We start from the raw sequence: 21059 nt of genomic DNA on the forward strand, positions 1-21059 counted from the left end.
GTGTGATGTTCAGCTGCCTGCCAGGTTAACCCACAACAACAGGGCTCTGAGCAACCTGATCTAGCTGAAGATGTCCCTGCCCATGGCAGGGCAGTTGGACTAGATGACCTTCCAACCCAAACTATTCTATGAACTATGAACTAAAAAAGCAAATGGGCATTGACCAGTCTAGAGTGGAGCTACTCTGAAGTAAACTTCCCAAAACGCGCATGATGTGGATGTCAAGTACTCTGAACCAACTGCTTAACTCTCAAACCCTCTTCTACTTGTTTGTACAACTTGCTAATATTGACACAGCCCAAGATACCAGGTTCACTCTAACTATTGTGAAAGCATGGTTACAATGTTTACCAAGGATCTTGATTTTGCCTGGTTTATGTATTTATGCAAATAAGTTGATTCATTCATATGTAAAATAAAAACACTGTACTTACCAGTTTTGGGGTTTATTGAAAAGAAGCCCTGTGGGTTGCCACTTGTAATCTTATAGGTCAGTTTTTCACTTGAGCTAGAATCTGGATCAAATGCGTCAATCTGAATGACGGATACATCTTTAGGTGAGTTTTCCATGACCTCTGGGTAATAAACTGGTTCTGTGGTCTGAGGAGCATTATCATTAACATCCCCAACTTCTATGTAGATTTCAATGAAAGATGATAAAGGCACAATGCCTTGGTCTGTTGCATAAACAGTTAACCAGTAATGTGAAGTAGTCTCACGATCCAGGCGATCTGCAGTCTCAATAATACCTGTTTAAAAGGAAGAAAGATAAATAAAAAATGCTCAATAAATATGCAAAGTGTGTAAAAATAGAGTAAACAACAAGCTTAAATAAATGAATAAATAAAAATGAATACAAGTTCGAAATAACTGACATCAATTCTACAAGCTGTGTTAATATACACAAACATATTCAGGCTAACCTGAAGCCACAAAAAATAAAATTACACCAGTTTTCAGCAATTATGCATTATAGATATTAAAACAATATATTACTTAATTTCCTTTCCAACATCCTTTGAGATTTATCACATCAATTAGCACTATTCATAAAAGCTATTTTGCCTAATTCACAGTCTTTTGGGACTTGAATGACCCTTTTTACTCATCACCGATTATAGTGAATTTGATACCATATTAAACTGATTTAGATGCCAAACTCTCGAACTGTTTACCATTATTCATATTAATGAGCAGCTACTTAAACATGAGACATTCTTATCTATGTGCCCAAATGAATTATTTAACTGAATTTGCTCAAGGTGCTTATTTGGGTTCACACAGAAATTTCACAGAAAAGAAAACAAAAGTTATACCTGAAGCTAACCTTTGTAGCATTAGGACCAACCAATTGGCTGCCATTACTCTGGCAATGGAAAGCAGCGCTTAGGTGAATTTTACACACATAAAATGAATTACCATTTAAGGAACAGCTACACAATTCACAAACTTGATAAAAATCTGTCTGCTAAGTCTACAGGAGTTTTTGTGAGCCAGAACTAACCAAGGAATGAGGGACTCAAATTTTTTTATCCCCTGTGAAAGAAATACAGATTTATTTTATAAGCAGCTTACTCTACAGGTACAGTCATAATTTGCACGTGTCAAAAGGGTACATGATGCGGTGTAACCTATTTGATGGGGGATGAATATCAAACAGATTCATGGAGCCATGGCACAATTAAACCTTGCACTTTCCTTTTCCTGATCCAGTCACTCTTACAGGTTGTCCAATTTGAGATATTTTCTAAATAGAATGGAAAACAAACCTGATACATGTCAGGGTGGGGGACAGAGCAAGCCCTTGCAACCATTTCTGTGGAAATCTTGAAGGGCTTTGTCATGGCTCTTATTGTTTGTTATACTGACACACACCAGGACTAATTGGGATTGGAGCCGAGTTGAGTCAAACTATCACCATGACAGCCGGTTTTGGATTCTGGATACAGCCACATGATGCGACTATGTGTGATGCGGCCCTTGTCCTGAGCTCATTTACTCCACACAATGTAAATATATATATATATATATACACACATATACACACACACACACATATATATACAACATCAGTAAAATAGGACCTCGATAAAATTATGCCACTGTGCTTTTACAGGAGTTCTACAGGAAAGGAATTAAGTCTAAGTATCACTTCCTTCACACACCCCAGACACTTTTTTTAATAACTTCTACTGGCTGAGCACAATGAGATAAATATTGAGGAACTACTCATTTATTCATTACTTTCTTCGCCTTGTGGGAAGCTGCATAAAGGTCTGATGATGATCATTTGAAATTTTAAGGTGTCAGTAAGATCACTTCAGAAGGGCTGCAGGGGATAGCATCTACTGCTTAGACCTGCAAAATACCCATATATAGCATTTCAAGCAACAAGCATTTCAGAACTACCACCAGATGTCAGTGTGGAAACTGGTTTTACATAGTGTCAAAAGGAGGGGCGCTGCAATTTGAAAATATACATGCATTACATACAGTCTATAAAAGTTTTCTTGAAAGCAAACTGGTGGCTTTATAATTCCGCTCCTCCCCCGCCCCCCCGCCCGAGGAACATCATCAAAAACTAAACCAAGGTGTTAATTTTAAGGATACTGGCATTTTACATTTCCAGTCTCTTCACCTCAGTATTTATATTTTGTTTGATGGCAGTTTTATTATTAAAAAAAAACAATAATCCTATATAGTCACTGGATTTGTGCTGTGGTTACCTGCATAGTTTCTGATTGTTAACGTACATACATTTGCTCTTAAAAATGGACAAGCAGCCTTGAGCGCCCAGTTACCTGGATTCTGTTTTTGCAACCCACTGAGGCTACACCTTTTGCACCTCTCTACTTCAGCTGGGAGACTTGCTTGGGAGTAAATAAATTTGTTAATTACTGTGGCCTCATTTCTAAACCTAAATGCTGGATGTGGCGTGCAAGCACTTCATCTTTAGTCTGGGTAGACTCCATGTATGCCCTGGAAAATTTTGTAAAACCTTCATGTCCTACTAAACACAAGACTAGACTGTATTAATTCCCTTTTAGCAAGGCTTCCAGCAATGCTGCTCTGTTGCTTGCGATCCATGCAGAACACAGTGGGCAGGCTTATGTGCTGAATTGAGCAACCGTTATCATTTTACACCTGTCCTGCTTTCTCAACAGTAGCTACATCAGAAGTGGCAGACTAATTTTAAGATAGCCTTGCCTGATTTTAAAGAAACATAAAAAGAGACTCTTGTAATGGAGCTCTCCTCCTGCAATCTGCTCACCTGGCATTTACAACTTCTACCACCTTAGGTATCAAAGCCTACCTCAAGGAAAAATAAGACAACGTATTTTGCTTTTGTGGGCTATCAGTTCTCAAATGTCCATTCTCTTAAGTCACATACTTCACAAGGAAAAAAGTACCACACCAAAAAAAAACAACAACAGTATTTCAAAAAGAAATATGTAAAAAGATTATAGGCATAGTAGGGATAGTGGCTAACAGTACAATACAGCAAAGATGGGCAACTTTATTTTTTGGTTCATTTTTCATTTCAAATTAGATCTGCATATATGACATTATTTCTGTGCGTTTTACACTGACTTCTGCAGAAATAGTCAATGAAAGGCTTGTAATCTGTCTGATCATCTGACCACTGAACACATCATGTAACACAGCTGTTTACCCAACAGGGTAGCTCTGGTTTTCAGAATGTAGATTTTCTACAGGGTCATCCACACTCTAAAGTGCATTAGCTAAAGTAACACGAAATCTCATATACTAAAATTATTTTCCCATTTTTCTCATATTTCTCACCCAATAGATCCTGAATTCTTGGATGAACATTTTTTCTGTGTGTGCTGTTTATAATTCCAAACTGAAATAGAGAGCATCTAGGAAAATGATTTTATGATCAGTCAGATATGCAAAAATACCTACATAACTGTTTAACACTAATCAACAGATTAATTCCTGAATAAACATTTCCTAGAGGCATAAAGCTTTCATGTACCCCACTTGCAGTTCAAAACAGGTGGAATAGACAGGTATGTAATGCAAGTTGGAAAACTTACTAGAGATGACATCACACGTAAGTGGATTACTTTGACAGTAGTAAAAATGAAGACTCAAAATAACATTCCTCCAGTATAAAAGCCATGCAAAAGGGGACAGGAAGTTAGGGAGCAAAAATTTCCCTTCACCCCTCGCACATTGAGGGCTGGAGGAGAGGCCACCACACCTAGTTCTCCTTCATCACTCAAAGCTGCAGGCACGGAGAGGGAAGGGATGACTGGTCTATTAGTATGACTCAGCTTTCTTCCCACTGTTTCCGCCCAGCAATAAAATGGAACAGATACAGATCCAGTACACATGCCTGGGGGCGGGGGGAAGCTCTGACTACCAAAACCTGAATTTCTTCTGGTTCTGCATCAGCACTCATGTCACAAAACACAATCAACACTAAATGCATACATCTACACAGAGTACTTGCGGGTTTTTTTCCCTTTTAATGGTACTGTACAATCTGACCTTACATTAGTAATTACAAAACACCATCCTTTTCTTATTACTCTAGTTGAAGCTCCTCCTGCAAGTTTGACACTAAATCCTTCCTGATTTTGCCTATGAGAACACTAATAGCTTAATCTTTAATTTCTATGCAACAATAATGAATACAAATGCATGTAAATTTCAGTAGTCTACTATACCTCCTAAAAAACACAAGCCCAAAGAAGGATAATTTAACTATAATGTTTTTTTTTGTTTTAGGGTTTTTTTTGGTTTTGTTTTGTTTTGTTTTAAACAAAGTTACAAATAGTTCTCCTACCAAATCACAGCTCTAGAACCAGTCCTTAATATATCATTGGTTGGTGTGCCAACTTTCTGCTTTTGCAAATGTTGACTATGGTGGCCTATTTTACATATTAGGGCAACATAATAGCATACGCTATCTGAAAGCCAGCACTCGCAGAGTTCATAAATTCACTGGCTTCTAGTTCTAGTGGTTCTCAAGACAGCAAAGAGAAAAATTGTAGCAACTCATATATCAAACAGAAGTAATAAAACAATCTAAGTAAGAGTTAATTTGTTTTAATCTTGCAATCAGCTAGATCCATTAAGCATCAGTAAGATGTTGATCAGTATCATCAGTTTTAACAGCGTATTTGGGCTCCTAGAAAGTAGTTTCACTTTTTTCTTCACATGGTGCAAAGCACATTTAGGAAGTACAGCTTAAGTGCCTCTATTGTATCTTTGATGATGTAAAAGCTCCATCTCTGCTCTAACTCTTCTCCCATTCACAGAAAAATCTTTAATCAGCAAATTTCCCATCCATTCTCTACGCTAAGGCAATTTGGTAATTTTAACTTTTACAAACCATTTGCTTTTTATGTAGCAAGACAAGTAGAGAAATCTTCCACAGAGCACCACTAGAGAATCTTTAGCATGTATGGTAATCCCAAAGACTTGTAAATATTATTGTTCATAAAATACAGTGAAGTGAGGATTCCAAAAGCATTTTTCACTTCGCTGGATACGCAATCTTAAAGCCTTTCAGGTGGTCAGGATAAAAAGAAATTCATATTCAGTCACTAACCACCAAAGGGGAGTACAGAAGAGCTCTGATAAAATGTTTCTCAGTCATCTGCATGAGGACATCAGAGTTGATTTTACAATATTCATGTGTCTGAAATTTTAGACTAGGTATTATTCCTACTTGATGCAATAGGACTTTTCTATCAATTTCATTAAAAGAAGGCAAAAGTCCTAAGTGAATACTACAGAATAGAATTTGGACAGAATGCAATATGGAAGAACAGGCTGGTTTATGAATACAGCAACTGAGGAAAAATCAGAACGTTAACCCCACTCTCGACAAGAACCAACAGTACTTCCAATTTAAATCCCACAACCCAATTCAATACAAAGTCACTCTTAAAACAAAAATAAACATATAAATCCACCTCAAATCTGACAGTCTTACATACGCCAATTCTATCTAATTAACAAATGCTCAAACTATAATACCCCCAATTCCCAGGGATGATCCTCCTTAAGCGTGCTTATCCATGAGAATTCTCATTAACAATATTAATGATTCTGTAATGGAAATCAAAACCTGCAATCATTTCTTAGCAAAGCGTGAAAATGCAGTTGAGCAGAATTTGCCCTGGGAGTGACGTCCGAAACAAACTAAGAGAAATCCCTGGCCTGGAACATGATGCTTGAAATCTGATTACAAACTTAATTAATCTAAATTCTAATAAGCTGGGCAAATCAAAAAGCTTCTTCAGCTGCTTTAAAAGCCATCTCTGGTGGAAAAAAGGCAATATTTTGCGAACTGCATGAACAAAGGTTTTGATCAAACGTGACCTTCAATGAACAACCAATCCAGATCAAAGTTTTAAAAGTGAGTGGATTAAGCCTGTCATAAACACAGAGGCCTGCTGTCCCTCAGTAACACTAGTCTACCAACACACCAACACAGACTGCAACTCTGTCTAGAATCCTAAACAAATAGTAAGTCACTGCAGTGTAAACTATCACTAAGGTCTGCAGAGTCTTTTGAATTAAAAACAAAATTGGGGGAAATGCTCACCACATATTGCAGTGTACCACTTGAATCTCTGCTACCTCTAGATAGGCTGCATATATTTTCCAGGCAGTTATTAATATTTAGGAAATTAGCTTCTTACGTGGACAAGGGTCCAAAGAACCCCAACTCCCAAAAGTTTACAGATTTTCTGGTCAAATTTCTGCTTTACATTTTGTGGAACTTTGCTTTGTCGTTGTTAAAACAAAGAAAGAATCACATCAGCCTTGTTCTCTAGTGGGTTTGGTTGTTTTGGTTTTTAAGTAAAATCTTACTAAATATAATACTATCGTACTTTGGCTTCTAATGTTAAGCAATTCAGAACAGAGTTTTCAGGTTGTCACTAAAATCTCCACATCTGCACAACCAGAATAAGCCAGAAAAACAAAAACATTTTACAAAGCTGGTATTTTCCACTTTAATTAACTTTTGATTTCTGCCCAGGTCATATTATTTAAAATAGCATCTGTTCTAACCCATACTTTGGCTTTTGGTGCAAGTTAGTGACAGTGCAGTTCTTCAACACTACCGAGATCGAACACAGATGAATGCAGATGACTTCCTTGGCAGACTTTTTGTTCCTACTTGTCTCTTCTTATATGTTCTATTTTTGCCTTTCCTGCAATCCACCTCTCTTTCTTAGATTATTACCTACCATGACATGATAAGCATTTTCCTGAGCTGTATAAACACAGAGGCTATAGCAGAGCTGACAGGATAAAAAAAAACCAAAACAGGAAAGAGCATCTGGCATAGGAGAAGACACAGTGCTTGTCTGCTGCTCAGCAGTCCCCAGAGGCCTCAAGGAGGAACACATCCATACTCTTCCGTCCTACTTTTCCCCTTGAGTAACTCCTAGAGGCACAGTCAAATCAGGACAGTTGGCAAGTGCAATTCTGTGTATTATGCATGGGTTTTGTGTGGTTTGGGTTTTTTTCCCCCCCCTCCACTTTATGCTCCCTGTCAGACATAGTAAGAGAGAGCAAGGTGACTTGAAAAAAAAGTCAAATTTACTAATAGTCATGGCACCCACCTGCACAAGAGAAACAGACTACAGCCGACTGGAGTGCACTATTTACAAGTACTACACCCATCTGTAGTACTCAGTATAAATTGTGATTCTATTACTAATTGTGAGCAGTGTCATAGCTCAGATTCTTTCTACTTTTAGAGCAATTAAAAAAAAAAATCCTCTAGCAAATGTATCTGTATTTCTGATAACTTCTTAACTTCTTTCTGGCAACTTCTGGCCACCACTGTGGTCTGATATTGGGAAATGCCTTGAAGCAGCAGCCCAATACAGCCACAACCCTACATGCCGTAAAGAGTTCTGTAAAGTGAAAGGTGTGAAACATGTAACCTATTGAATTCCCAAGAAAAAAATTCCTTCTTTCCTTGAGGCTGCTGTGCTACTGTAACTCAGGCCTCTACCAAGCACCAGTGTGTAAGGGACAACTGAGCCTTAAACCTACAGTTCTTTCAAAATAGCATCCAACGCTAATGTCAACAAAATTTAATATTATTTGATCAGTCAAGTAATAATCACTTGGTAAAACCAAAACAAACAAAGGCAGCACGATATCACACCAGTCTATTCTACACAAACCAACTATCCTTAAGCACTGAAGATTTCAAGTATGTCCTGCCACAGAGACAAGGAACTATTCAGCACTTAAAATGTCAGTTGAAAACACCAAAATCTCCATCCTGTGAACTCCTTGAAACAACCTCCTTCTAAAGAAGGAATGGAATGAGATTCTTTTTGCAGAAGTGAAATGTCAGCTCATCCACTCTACAAACACGGCAGAATGCCAAGAGAGGCACTGCACTCTAACTCTTGAAATACTAAAGACCTGCAACAGGCAGTGTGAACTTTTAAAAAGTATATACAATCTCTCTTAAAAGAGAAGTAATATTTTTCATAAAACTGAGTTGGACAAACGCTAGCCTTCCTTATTTGTATCACATACACACTTTGAACAGGAAGCGTTACGTGTTTACACCTCTATGGAAAAAAAGTGCCACAGCCACCCAGAGAAATATGATTTGCTCTTCAACTCCATAGCAATTTAAAGCTTATCACTGACAACACAAGCTACTCACATTATCAGACTATTGCTTGCCTTTGAATCACACATGAACAAGGTGTTCACTGCCCTTCTCTCTCCTCTCTCCAGAAGCATTAATTAGGCACAGCTAGAAAGACTGTAACCTAGCAACAAACCATCGATATTGCGTTTTGTGTAACTCATGAAGAATTCAGATTACTTGTTTTTGAACATGTCTGAGGAATATGAATGTGCATAACTAATAATTCAATCTAGTTTGAAATAGTTTCATTGTTTATTTTCCACCACTCAATAATTCTTCTATTTTGCCTGAGTAAAGCTGGACCTTAAATTAATACATCCTGATTTATTTTTTAAATAATTTGATGGCTTTACCTTTTACATACGTCCTGGTTAACTGTACTTTAATATTTAAAAAAAACCCAAACAAACCAAAAAACCAAACCAAAACAAAACAAAACCACACCCCACAAAAACACAACCACTTGAAAAATTCTGCAACAAATTATGTCTACAGGCTATAGAGCTAGGATTTTCACATGCACCCCAAAAAGTCCTTAGATAACATAATCTAACATCTGTCATCAATATAAACATTCCTTCTAACAGTTCCAGCTTGTCTCATATTTAGATTTTACACATTTATTTGTTTAGATATTAATAAGTTTCTATACAGTGGTCTTAATCCGCTTTTTTATACATATATATATATATACCATTTCTTCTTTACAAGTACTGAAGAAAGGCAATGAAAAAACTTGAACTTTACAATTTCTTCTTCAGAGAATGCTCAGAAAAATTTCTCTCAGGGGAAGCTAGGAAAAAAATACTGAAAATAAGCTGAAAGTAACATATTGGAATTACAAGTCCTTTGTCAACATTTATAAAGGCAGATTCCCAGAAAATTGAATGAAATTTTAGTTATAGCTCTTTGAAATAGAAAGCTGTATATATTTCAAGTTGTGTCTTGTGTACTACCAGCTGAGAAATCATGCTTAGACAGGATTGTTAAATGGAAAGCAACTCTTGTTACTGTGTTAAGGACAAATAGCTCATTTTCTAACAAATCAGGCCTTAGAAAGATTCGAGTAATTTATCACTAGCACTATCAGCAACTGAAAGGAACTGCAGTGAATTTGCACAAGTTCTACGACTGGTAAAGGCCATTTCAGTGTGCAGCTGCAAGACCTTCCAACATGTCAAGTCCACCACTGCTTGCTCCCTTTCCAGGGGGTAGTTACTGCAAGTTCTGGGAGGTGGAAGGGGAAGAATACCACTGCAGAGCATACGTGGTCTCTAGAGCATACAGAACCCTTAACAGAATATAGGAACCATCATCATCAGAACAGACTTGAGATCTTAACTGAACAAAACCAAACTGAACAAAGTAAAACCTCAATCATAATAAAATGATGACCTGTTTTATATCTCAAATTTAACTTCACTGAACTGTCTAGATGTAATGAAATACATAGCCAAATTCAGTTTTGTACCAATACCTTCAGTAAATCTGAGCACAAGTTTTCAAAAAATCCCAAATTCAATGAAATAACGTACTGTATTCGAAATTAAACATTTTCTGCATATGATACTAATGGAACAACAGAGACAGTAGCTGGTGAAACAATCAGACACTATCAGTGTCCAGTCAAACCTGGCAGACTCACTTCTGTAAATGCATAGAAATTACCAATGCATTTGTAGTGAAACACTTTTTTGGGGCAAAGACTTGGCATCCAGAGAGCCCCAGCATGTGGTCAAATCCAGACCTTGACATAAAACTTAAAACACGGAACAGTTTATGCATCACTTCTGAGCTATGAACAGACATCAGCAATTTGAATTGTGTTCAAGCGGAGGGAGAGAAAGGGTCACTATTGATCTCTGCTATATGCAGCTTATAAATAAGGTAGCTACAGAAAGATTTGAAGAAATACAGAATGTTCAACAGTTAAGAGAAGCTATCACTTAAGCATCTAGAGATAGTATGAAGACCTAGAACCAAAGATGCGCATAGCTAAAGCTCTGCACCAAACACAGACTATATTTTAAAAGATTGAGAAAGCAGGTTTTGCACATCTTAGTTGAATGCGCAAAGTAGAACAAAATATGGGGCAAGAGAAAGAACTGTAAATAATTAGACCCAGCAACGTTTTAACCTCCAGTTCCTGCCATACTGCTTTCTGCACATTTGTACAAAAACAAGTCAAATGAATGGAAAACACGGTGTTGAGGCCATTTATAAAAGAAAAAACTTCTGAAAACATGTTCTTAAAATTGTCTACATAAAAGATTATGCCTAGAAATTATGATTCAGGACTATATAGTCTGGGCTAAAAGTAATAAATCTGCTAAGGTCCACAAAGATTGTGAACTTGCTTTCAGGAAGTCAGGGGGTGGCGAGGGGGAATTTTCACAATTAGAAGATCCCTGATGGGGTTGCCTTAGAACTCAACTGATTACTTCCAGTTCAGAAAACCTTTTAGGACAATGGCAGACAGCTCCTGTTGTCAGCCTCATTTACGGTTATTTTAATAGCTCCAGCTTATTTCTGTCAGCTAGGCTGCTTGTATGTCAGGCTTTCAGACAGGCAATATAATTGCTATACAGAGGAACGGTACCCTGTTGCTAAAGCTCGATATGGAGAGACACAAAAACCCCCTGATGAGTACACATTAGGGAAATGAAATGTTAACTCCTATGCCAATAGGAAAAATTATTGTAATACAACCACATACGACCTATGTTTCTTTGAAGAGAGAACAAGTAAAGCAAGCTTTGCTGTTAACATGAGCCGTCATTCATGACTGGAGAGAAACATACTGAAAAAACATGACCATACTACTACATCAGCATTACAGCAGGCTTATAAAATATTAGTGAAAACGGAACAAACTGCCAGCAGATTCTGGGCCAAGCATGCGGGCTCTCAGTACCCACAAAACCAGCTCCTCTTACTGTGTTACATGAGCAAGGTTTGCAGGATCTGATGCAAATCATTGCTCCAATCATCCATCCTCTTATTCAGGACAGATTTTTGCCTTCAGGTAAAGACACAGCTGGTTTCTATGTCCCGCAATTACACAGTATCATAAAATTAGAGTAAGTAACTACGTTTAAGGAAAAACACTTCGGGATAATACTGTTACACTACTCAGTTACCTTTAAATCCTGCTCTCTTACTACAGTTTCGTGACCAACAGAGTATTTCTACTGAAATGTAGGTAATTCAGAAACAAGTGAAGGGTTCTACTGGCCTACTGTTTGTTTACTTATGAATGTCAAAGACAAAGAAGGAAATGTATTTAATCAAATTTTTAGAATGTATGTGTACTTGCATGTGCATAAGAAATGCAAAGGATTAATTTCTATGTTCTTTGTTAAAGTTTAGAAGAATTTCTTATATACACACACAAATGAACACGTATATGCTCTTTAGAACTCTGGCTTCATGCTGCAAAACCCCTCTAACTTCACTGTCAGTCTTCCTACAACTGAGGAATTGTTGACAATGTGAGTGGTTATATTACTACTCTAATAATTTAACTGGGAAACGGGGAGCCTCTGAAGGGGAAATTCCTCTGCAAATGGCTCCAGGAATTTTAAAACTAACTGGAGTTGACAGATCAACCTAGGTCCCCCTTAGGCAGAAGAAGAGGCTACAAGGAAAATAATGAGACACATGGGAAGCCAATTCTGCACAAGAGCAACACATTTAATTGTACAGAAACTGGTTTGTTGATCCAGAAGGATCTAGCTGTTTAGACCTCTGCTAACTATTAAAATACCTGGACAGTTCTGCAACAAGTATACTCACTTTTTGTCTGTAAATCTCAAAGTTTAATAACCATCTTAAATAAGGAAAACTGTTCCATCCCAAGAACCTTTTTCCTGCATACACAGCATTTCTCTCAGATTCCCTTTTTGGTTGCAATTTGAACAATTGTAGCCTACCTCATATTCCGTCTGCAAAAGTAACTTTGAAGGCCCAGCAAGTCCAACAGAGCAGCCCTGCTCTTTAGTAAGAAGCAGTTACAGCTGTGCTCCACAGCAACACTGGCTCATGACTAACACACATGCAAAAACCTGTGATTTAGCACGTGCGTGTTATTTATACTGATCTGTGTTTTGGACTGCTGCAATTTTGCTTCAAGCTTTAGGTCTCCAGACTATTTTCAGCTGCAGAAACTGCTGGTTAACAATGACAGTTCCCAGACCAGCTCTGAGCAAGACAAGATACTGATACCTATCAAAAGGCAAGTAGCATGTTGAAGAATACTGGAAATCAGGCTATTACTGCTGTTCATGTTACTGCACCAGGTAGCTATATACACAATGGCACTTAATTACTGTCAACAGAAATGCTGCTCCCAAGAAGATTTATGTGTACAAAGAAGAGCTGGTGTACCTGTGGGCGTGCAAGTGCTAGAGAACAAAGTAAATCAACGAAGTCATGAGATTAAAGCATCTGGGATCCAGTAGCATCGAAAGACATTTTCATCCTTGTTCTGACAAAGTCAGATTTAACCTACAAAGTATCCATTTATTTATTCAGACTGTAGTTTTACTCATGTATCCAGAGGGGATTCCACGCTGATCAATACTTGTTATACTAATTCTTTTATCATTTGTCTTTGCATATGAATCAAAATAAACAAAAGGCCATACAAAGAAATGTTTCTGAACTTGTTTGTTTCTGAGTAAAAACTTCAGGACAGGAGAGTCATTAAGGCAAAGAACTTTGGGGTTAAAAAAATATGTTCACTCTCTTTGGTTAAGATTATTGTAGTCCTCCGTTTGTAAGCAAATTCTTACATGTGCACTGAAGAATCAATACTTAACATCTAAAAAGGAGACTTGCAACTAGAAAACTAGAAATGACTTATTAGATGTCAAGCATATTTATTTCTAAGTGCCCTGGATGCTTGTTGGGAGATGGGTTCAGTCTTTTTCACATAAATAATGGATAACTGCCTGCACGGTTTTAATCAACATTTTCCGGAAGAAAAAAATTACCAAAGGTAGCAGAAATTAATGCAAGTTAACAGTTTTTTAAAAAAAAAAAAAAACAAACAACAAACTATAAATTTAATTCACTCTATATTCATTGCTTAATACCAGAACCTGCAAGCATTTTAATAAACAGACCAGACAGTTTCTCTGTTAGAATTTCTGTCAGAAACCTCTTAATTATTTCCCACAGAAACATTTTTCGCTGAAGATAACGGCACCTTTAGTAACCAAAGAGAATGAGTGACGTGAATAACTCTCCACCAAACAAAGAGTTTAATTGTCATAGAGCCATGATAAAAGTAGATCAACTATGTCTACACTAGTACACTCAGTGTAAATGAAACACTACAATATTGTAGTTAACTAGTAGGCCATTTAGGAACAAAATGCATTTTGCTCCTGAAGCACTGAAGATTTTTTCCTTGTTTAAGAAATTCACAGCATCTGCAGTGATTAGAGATGGAGTTGCAACAGGTGGCCTTCTCAAATCTCCGTATCTGAGCATGACTCTTCTCAACAGTATGTTCTCAAATGCTGGCCATTCTTGTGTTTGACTAGACTGAAGAACTCCACTTCCAAAGGATTTTTTAATCACCCCTAGAATTACAGACATAGTATGGCATATATTTCTTACTCCATTTCCTGCTATCATCACATGCTGGATCAATATTCACTCCAAATTTAATCCACATAATCTGCAGTAATCTCGTTCTCACTGTAATCATCACTCCTTTAACTTCTTATTAAACAATGCACATCAAAACTGACCTGTCACTTGAATCAATGACAACTTGACAACTCATCTTTTGCTAACAGTTTTTGAACCTTCTCAAACTCCCCTCCTCTACCTTATCTGTATTTGGAAGGACTCCAGTCAGTCCAAAATTTCACTACAAACTTTCACCATTCATCATGAACATTTTTAAGCAAGCAAAGGGCTAATTGAAAAGTGCAAGTTTTAAGATTTTTTTTTTTTTTTTTAATATTTGCAAGCACAGTTCTTGATCTCTGGGCTTCTGTACCTACTTAACACACAAGTCCCCATCAGAAAGCTGATTAGGAATTGTGTGAAATAGTGGGGACTACATGAACTGCTTAGATTTTTATCACTTTTTTTTTTTTTTTTGAGCCATGTTTTCTCTATATCCATACACAAAGTAATCCACTTCTTAACAAGCTGTCATCTCTTCTTACACACTTTTTACTTTAAAATGGTCTGGACAAACCTAGGCAACCCAAAATATTACTGTACTAGCTAGTAGCACAGGTATGGAAGCACACACGTATAGCCAGACATCAAAGAGAGGCACAGGCCATTTTTCCATTTCTGATTAATCTGCTAAAATTGGTACTGTAATATTCAAACTACCTTCAAAGTGAACTATGATTCCAGACTTCTTATGCAAAGGCATAGTCATCTTTCCCTCCCTCCCTGAAGTAATTAACATTCCTTGCACAGGCAGCTGGACATTTGTTAATCATTAACTGTTTGCGTAATAAAGACAGGGAAAGAAACTGTTAGCCATTCCTCACAATGGTACACCAAAAAAAAAAAAATTCTTTAAGACAGAAGATTTAGTGAATAGTGTAAAATTATTTACAGCAACAAAACAACTGTTGTATTATCATAGCACATTCAATATTTTGCTGCCAATATCTGTTTTTGTGAGCAAGAATTTCCATGTTCAAACCTAAGTAATTAACTCAGGAATTTCATCAATAAAAAACCAGCATTTTTAAGTAAAACAGAAAGAAAGAGGTATCTTTTAAAAGGATGAACTATGCTGTTAATCTCTTGGATAGTAAAATAATACATATGACCAGAATTGCAACACCAAGTATAATAGAGACATAACCAATGCACACATTCCAATCTTATCTAGAATCACTTTGATTCACTCTACCTTGCTTTCATTACAGGAAGGGCACAGCAAGGGCATTCCTCTCAGATCAAACAGAAAATTCCACAGACAGAAGTTTCCACATGTCTGATTCGTTGCAGATTAAACCCTTATCATTAGACAGCAATCTCTAATTTTCATAGAGACAGGATATACCCTGTCATGGTAAATCTATAGGCAAAGGTTTGGGGGGCGGGGCAGGAGGATTAAAAAAAAAAAAAAATTCTATGGAATGGAGGTATATTCTCCATGAAAGAGCTATGCATGTCACCCTCACAGCTTTGGAGAAATGGAGGGGACAAGCATTAAAGACCACAAACATATTCCATTCATACATTCCATCATAAGCTTCTTTGTACTGCAAGTCTTTCAAGCTGAACTACCAGACTCCTGTGCATAAATACAACCAGGACTACAGGCAACACATACGAGGAAAAGTCTGTATTCACTTTTAGCACGTTATTAATTCATTCTGTATTAATTTTTAGTACTTTATGTTACCAAAAACTTCATTTCTTTACCCACATGACTGGACCAGTTCTGTAATGCTCACGTACATTTACCAGTAAAACTAAAATCAGAAGGCTATTCTGTAACTACCCTTCTTACATTTTGAAATTTTTAATATAATAATCTTTTAATCCTTAAATCCTGTACAAAATATGAATAAGCAAACTCTGATCAGCAACTTCAAAACCAAAACTCAGGAATTTTCATTTTTTAGTGTATAGAGGCGGTTTCAGGCTTTTTGCATCAGCAAAATAAAAATGGCCTTTTGTATAAGCACCCAAAATGATTTATTTAAGAAACATGCAGATTTCGGAAGCAATCCATGTCAGTGAGGATTATTCTAAGAAGTAAATTGGGCAATAAAACTATGCTGAATTTTCTGTGTGTAACCTTCCCTGTCATATAGGCAGATACTCAGTTCTGGTACCTGCGATGCCACACTGACAAGTCTGCACAGACGCAGAACTCTGAGCCGAAAAGAACTATTAATGATTGCCCTACTGGTAGATCAAGACAATTTATATCCACTAGCTCAGCAGTTTGCTCTTTAACCCTAATGCCTATCAAAATTACACAACTCTTTATAAGAACCATGAACGTATTGATTTATTCTTGTTCACAAATAATTTAAAATTAAACAGAAGCAGCTATTAGAAGCGTGGATAGAACACAAGGAGTTTGGGGAAACCTAATTTCTAAATAAGGAAATTACATGTTGCAGTCCTGTTTCTAGATTCTTTGGACACTTCTGTTTTCCCAAAAATCCCTCTTTGATGGCACGGAATGCTAGAGACTTTCTTTTGTTGAGCCACATGGAGACTGATGAATTGAAAATTCATTTTTGGTCACGTTCAGATGACCAGTGCAATCAAGTCACAAATGCAATAAGAATGATACACATTACAAAATGGACCTGCAAACCGTAGTTTCAGCAAGGCCCAAAGTATTTTTAAATCCAAGTTCTAAAGCTGCAACTACTGTATGTTGTAAGTTGTGGAAGTTTGCCAAATACTCATGTAGGTTTGTCCTTTGTTAAATATGTCCAAATGCTGTATGATTAAAGTTTAAAATCTTCAAAGAAAAGAATAAACATTACACAACCATTTCAAACTCCCCTCCTTTGACCTTAATATGTACTTCAAAAGCTAAGCAGATGCTTAGTAGGAAATAAATCCCCAACTCAACAGATGTACCAACAGTGATATGGCAAGATGCACCTTCCATAGCTTTTGGCAACCCTTCCCTTTTATTATTCCTCTCCTCACAAGTACTTTTCAAGTCAAAGAGAGGCCTAAGCAAGTTAATAGACCCTTAATATGTACTCTGCTGCCTGAATTGATTGCTGTTTATAAGGTAATCTTTGGGACCGCATGTGGCTCAGCCTCAGTTCATCTCCTACAGAGACACAGCCCCCAGGCAGCTCTGTTTTCATCAGACCAAGCTGTAACCCAATCAACACCTTTCACAACAAAACAATCCTTTACTTTCAGCATCCATGCAGAAGAGGAGGGGAGCCCCAGCTTTTGTATGGCATCTCTATTTGGCAGCTAAGGTGATGTTTTACTCAGCAGGATACCTAAGAAAACTCTCAAACTACTTCGGAAGATCCCCCTGCCAACAGCAAAACACAAGATGAATATGTTTGCCTAAAACTAATTCAGCTCCTTCCAAAGACACGTTCTAAAAGCTACATTAACAACCTAATAGCACTTTGTGAGTTACCACCATCGCAAATGCAAATTATGTAGTTTCCTTCTAGCCTAAGAAAGAAAGGTAAGTAGCTAGCTCCAGGCTGCTCAGGACCAAACCCAAGCCTCCTTAACCTCTGCCAAACTGAAACTCAACATTAGCTCTAAATGCCAGGCTTAGCTCTAGCACGTTTGATGCACCTGAAAAGAAACGTGAATGCAACAGCATCATCCCACAGGTTAACCCAGCAGCACCATCTTAGCCTGAACGTAATCACACCCTGAGTACAGTAGTGTGAAGGTGCAAACTGTAGTCAAGACCAGATGGTCCCTGACAGGTTAACCAGGTAACCTCTTCTGAACTTGAGTACTTACATGCACATTCAGGTGTCAGCTAGCCAGGCTATCGGTACCAGCAATAAAGCAAAATAACGCACCCCCAAGAGTTAGTTACCTCCTAGGAAAAAGCTTTCTGGATTGGTTTTTTGGATAGCAGCAAATTTAGGACTTGTCCTCAGTCTAACTGATAGCAGGTCTCCGGCTCTTACCTTTATTCCTTTAAACAGACAAAAGTTGTGCTGAACTGGGTCTATACTTCTTCAAAAAAGTTTTTAAATTTCTCCTAATACTAGAGGGGATCTAAAGATACAACAGTTATTCTTAGTAAGCTGCTGTTACAGCTGTTTGTACTGTCTCATAAAAGAGAATCTATGTGCCAAATGCCTCATTTTTAAAACCATAACAAATTGGTGGAAAATATATTTTAGTTGCATGAAATTTTAAGCAAATGTTTTTTAAACTCAAATTATTACTCAATTTAGGCACCGTTGTTTTTTTTTTAAAACATAACTAATTTTTTCTTGCACAATGGCCTGAGTTTGGCTTAATGCCACTGAAGAAAAATGCCGTAAAACCAGAATGAAACAGATCTTCCACTGTGTCACCTTCACTCTTACTTTCAACATCATACTGAACACGCTCAAACCCACTGGTTATCACTAACTAGAAAGCAGAAAATAAGATAACACCCCATTTTAAAAATAGCCTACACAACAAGTTTTTAAAATATCTGTAATCAACAACCATAAATACGCCTCCTCAATTTAAGTGTCCCACACAGATACAATTGCCTCTCCCATCTTGCAGACTAAGCTAGGATTTCAGCTCTGCTCCATGTATTGCATGCTTGACTATCACTGAAAATTCTGGTAGGGAAGAGAAGTCATCAAAACATGGGATAAATGCTTTAAAAAAACAGGTTATTGTATTTGGGTGGGCATGGTACTGTAAGTGGCTTCATTATTTATTGTGACAACAAAACCCTTCTTCTGGTAGGCTCTGGAGAAGTTTGATAAGGACTCTTCTGCAAAGGATTCACAAGACTGCCAGTGGGAGAGTTGAAATGGGTAGATCTTGTCCCCCAGTCACATCAATTCAAGTTGTTCTCATGCTGCTCATCTTTCTCAATTCAATACCAAAGGGAGGGAATACCCAGGCACAGCACAAAATAAATATGCCACTAGATAAAACACTGAACATGTATCAGCATTAAAATATCTTTCCAGAGCAGTTAACTACCAAATTAATCTTCACTTGCCCCCCTCCCCCTTTTTTTTAAAATACTGTATTATTTTTACTAAACTCTTCTCACAGAGAAAGCTAAGGGAATGACTTTTTCTGCATCTCTGACCTAATCTACTTCCTGTTTCCAGAATAAGAACAGCTGTATTTTTTATTATTATTATTTAGCAGAGATAAACTAGTATTTCTCGAACAGATATGTTCCCAACATTTCTCAAAAAAAAAAAAAAAAAATCAAACCCAACATACACTTTTATCCTGATACACACAAAAAAAATGCCTCTCAAACTCAGAAAGTGTTACTTGAATTCCTTTAAGAGCTTTAATTATACATTATTCAAACAAATAGAAGATGTTTGCCCTTGTATTATTTTCCAAAGAAACAATGAGTTTAACAATTTGTGCTTGATGTTCCAGATGTTAGTGTGGCAACTGACTGACCAATTCCAGAATCCAAGAATAATCTGTAGAACTCCCTTAATTAAGAAAAAACTCCTCTCCGCTGACTAGAATTTCATTCAAATCTCCAGCATACATAATAAAATCAGGTTTTAGCGCTCTCAACTGCTAACTGAAGTGCTGATGCAGTCCCTCATTTAAAAGATTAACCTTCCAAATTAACATTCATAGCCTTAAGAACTCAACTCTAACTTGGAGTTTATAGAACCTAGTAATCGCTCTACAAGGGAGTTTTTAGTTTGAGGGTTTTTTTGGAGGTTTGTTTTGTTTTGGTTTTGTTTTTTACAAACCACATCAGAATAACCTTAGAAATTCTCACTCTAGCACATTTATACCTCAGCCACTGAAGAAAGTTAGCTGCTATAGCTATATGGGCAAATCATTAACTTCAGTACAATGTAATGTGGCAGTACAGAATTCAGTGTAGGGTGGAAAAAACTTGTCTGAAAAGCTAGTTAGATACCTGGGAGATTAGTCTGTGCTCTGAGCTTCGCTCATGTCTGTACCTGAACTAGCTAGGGTAAAAATTATTGTGCAAAAAGCTGCAACCACTTAGTATTCTACAGAAACAAAGCATCTCCTAATCCAGCTCTCTCTTCAAAAACAGTGGGAAGAATTACTGCGCTTTGCAAGCAGAAAACACTATGAGAAGATCCTCATTGGAGAGGATCTTCTTCCCATTTACTCCTCATTTTTAACTGGTCAAAATACTCACATAAGGAATTTCAATGCCAAAACCTACATGCCAGTAAGACTGCATCTGTGGACAGAAGCTAAGCAGGAAATGTCATTGTCACAACTTCTGTAAACAAACTTCGACTAAATCTTAGAGCATCTCCTCCTCATGTTCTATCATATCAAACCCACCAGGAATATTCTTTCCTGACTATCAACATCACCTAATCGATTACAATTTTAAATTTGGTGCTTAACAGCTTTCTTACAAAAAGATTTGTTCAACGTTTTTTCTGTTAACAGTTTTCAGAGACCTATAACCTGTCTGACAAATCTGCAAGGACTCGGAATAAACACAGCACACAGTCACCGTATGGCTTTGACAGCAGCATGTTTGGAATATGTAGAGTAGAAACACGGAAATTATTAGGAACTTTTTGGTTTTTTGGTGTGTTGTTTTTTTTTTTTAAATTTAAACGGAGGGAAACTAAGTTCTTGTATATCCTGGTGTTTATATTCATGACTTATACAAAAGCGGTAACAAACTAAAGTATACAGAAAATGCAGCTTCAAACACGAAGCA

General features: G+C 37.1%; 1 protein-coding gene across 1 annotated transcript in view; it reads right to left on the reverse strand.

Moving 5' to 3' along the window:
- Positions 1 to 434: 434 nt before the first annotated feature.
- Positions 435 to 21059, reverse strand: part of LOC104083196 (protocadherin Fat 1-like) — a gene marked incomplete at its 3' end in the record, with an annotated part of 34523 nt that continues 13898 nt past the window's right edge. Inside the window, exon 5 of the mRNA XM_009586600.1 lies at positions 435 to 749. Within this exon, the coding sequence (XP_009584895.1) occupies positions 435 to 749 (315 nt within the window). The remainder of the gene's footprint in view (positions 750 to 21059) is intronic.

This window comes from Fulmarus glacialis, unplaced genomic scaffold, assembly GCF_000690835.1.
Source record: "Fulmarus glacialis isolate BGI_N327 unplaced genomic scaffold, ASM69083v1 scaffold21501, whole genome shotgun sequence".
In the NCBI taxonomy this organism is placed as follows: Eukaryota; Metazoa; Chordata; class Aves; order Procellariiformes; family Procellariidae; genus Fulmarus; species Fulmarus glacialis.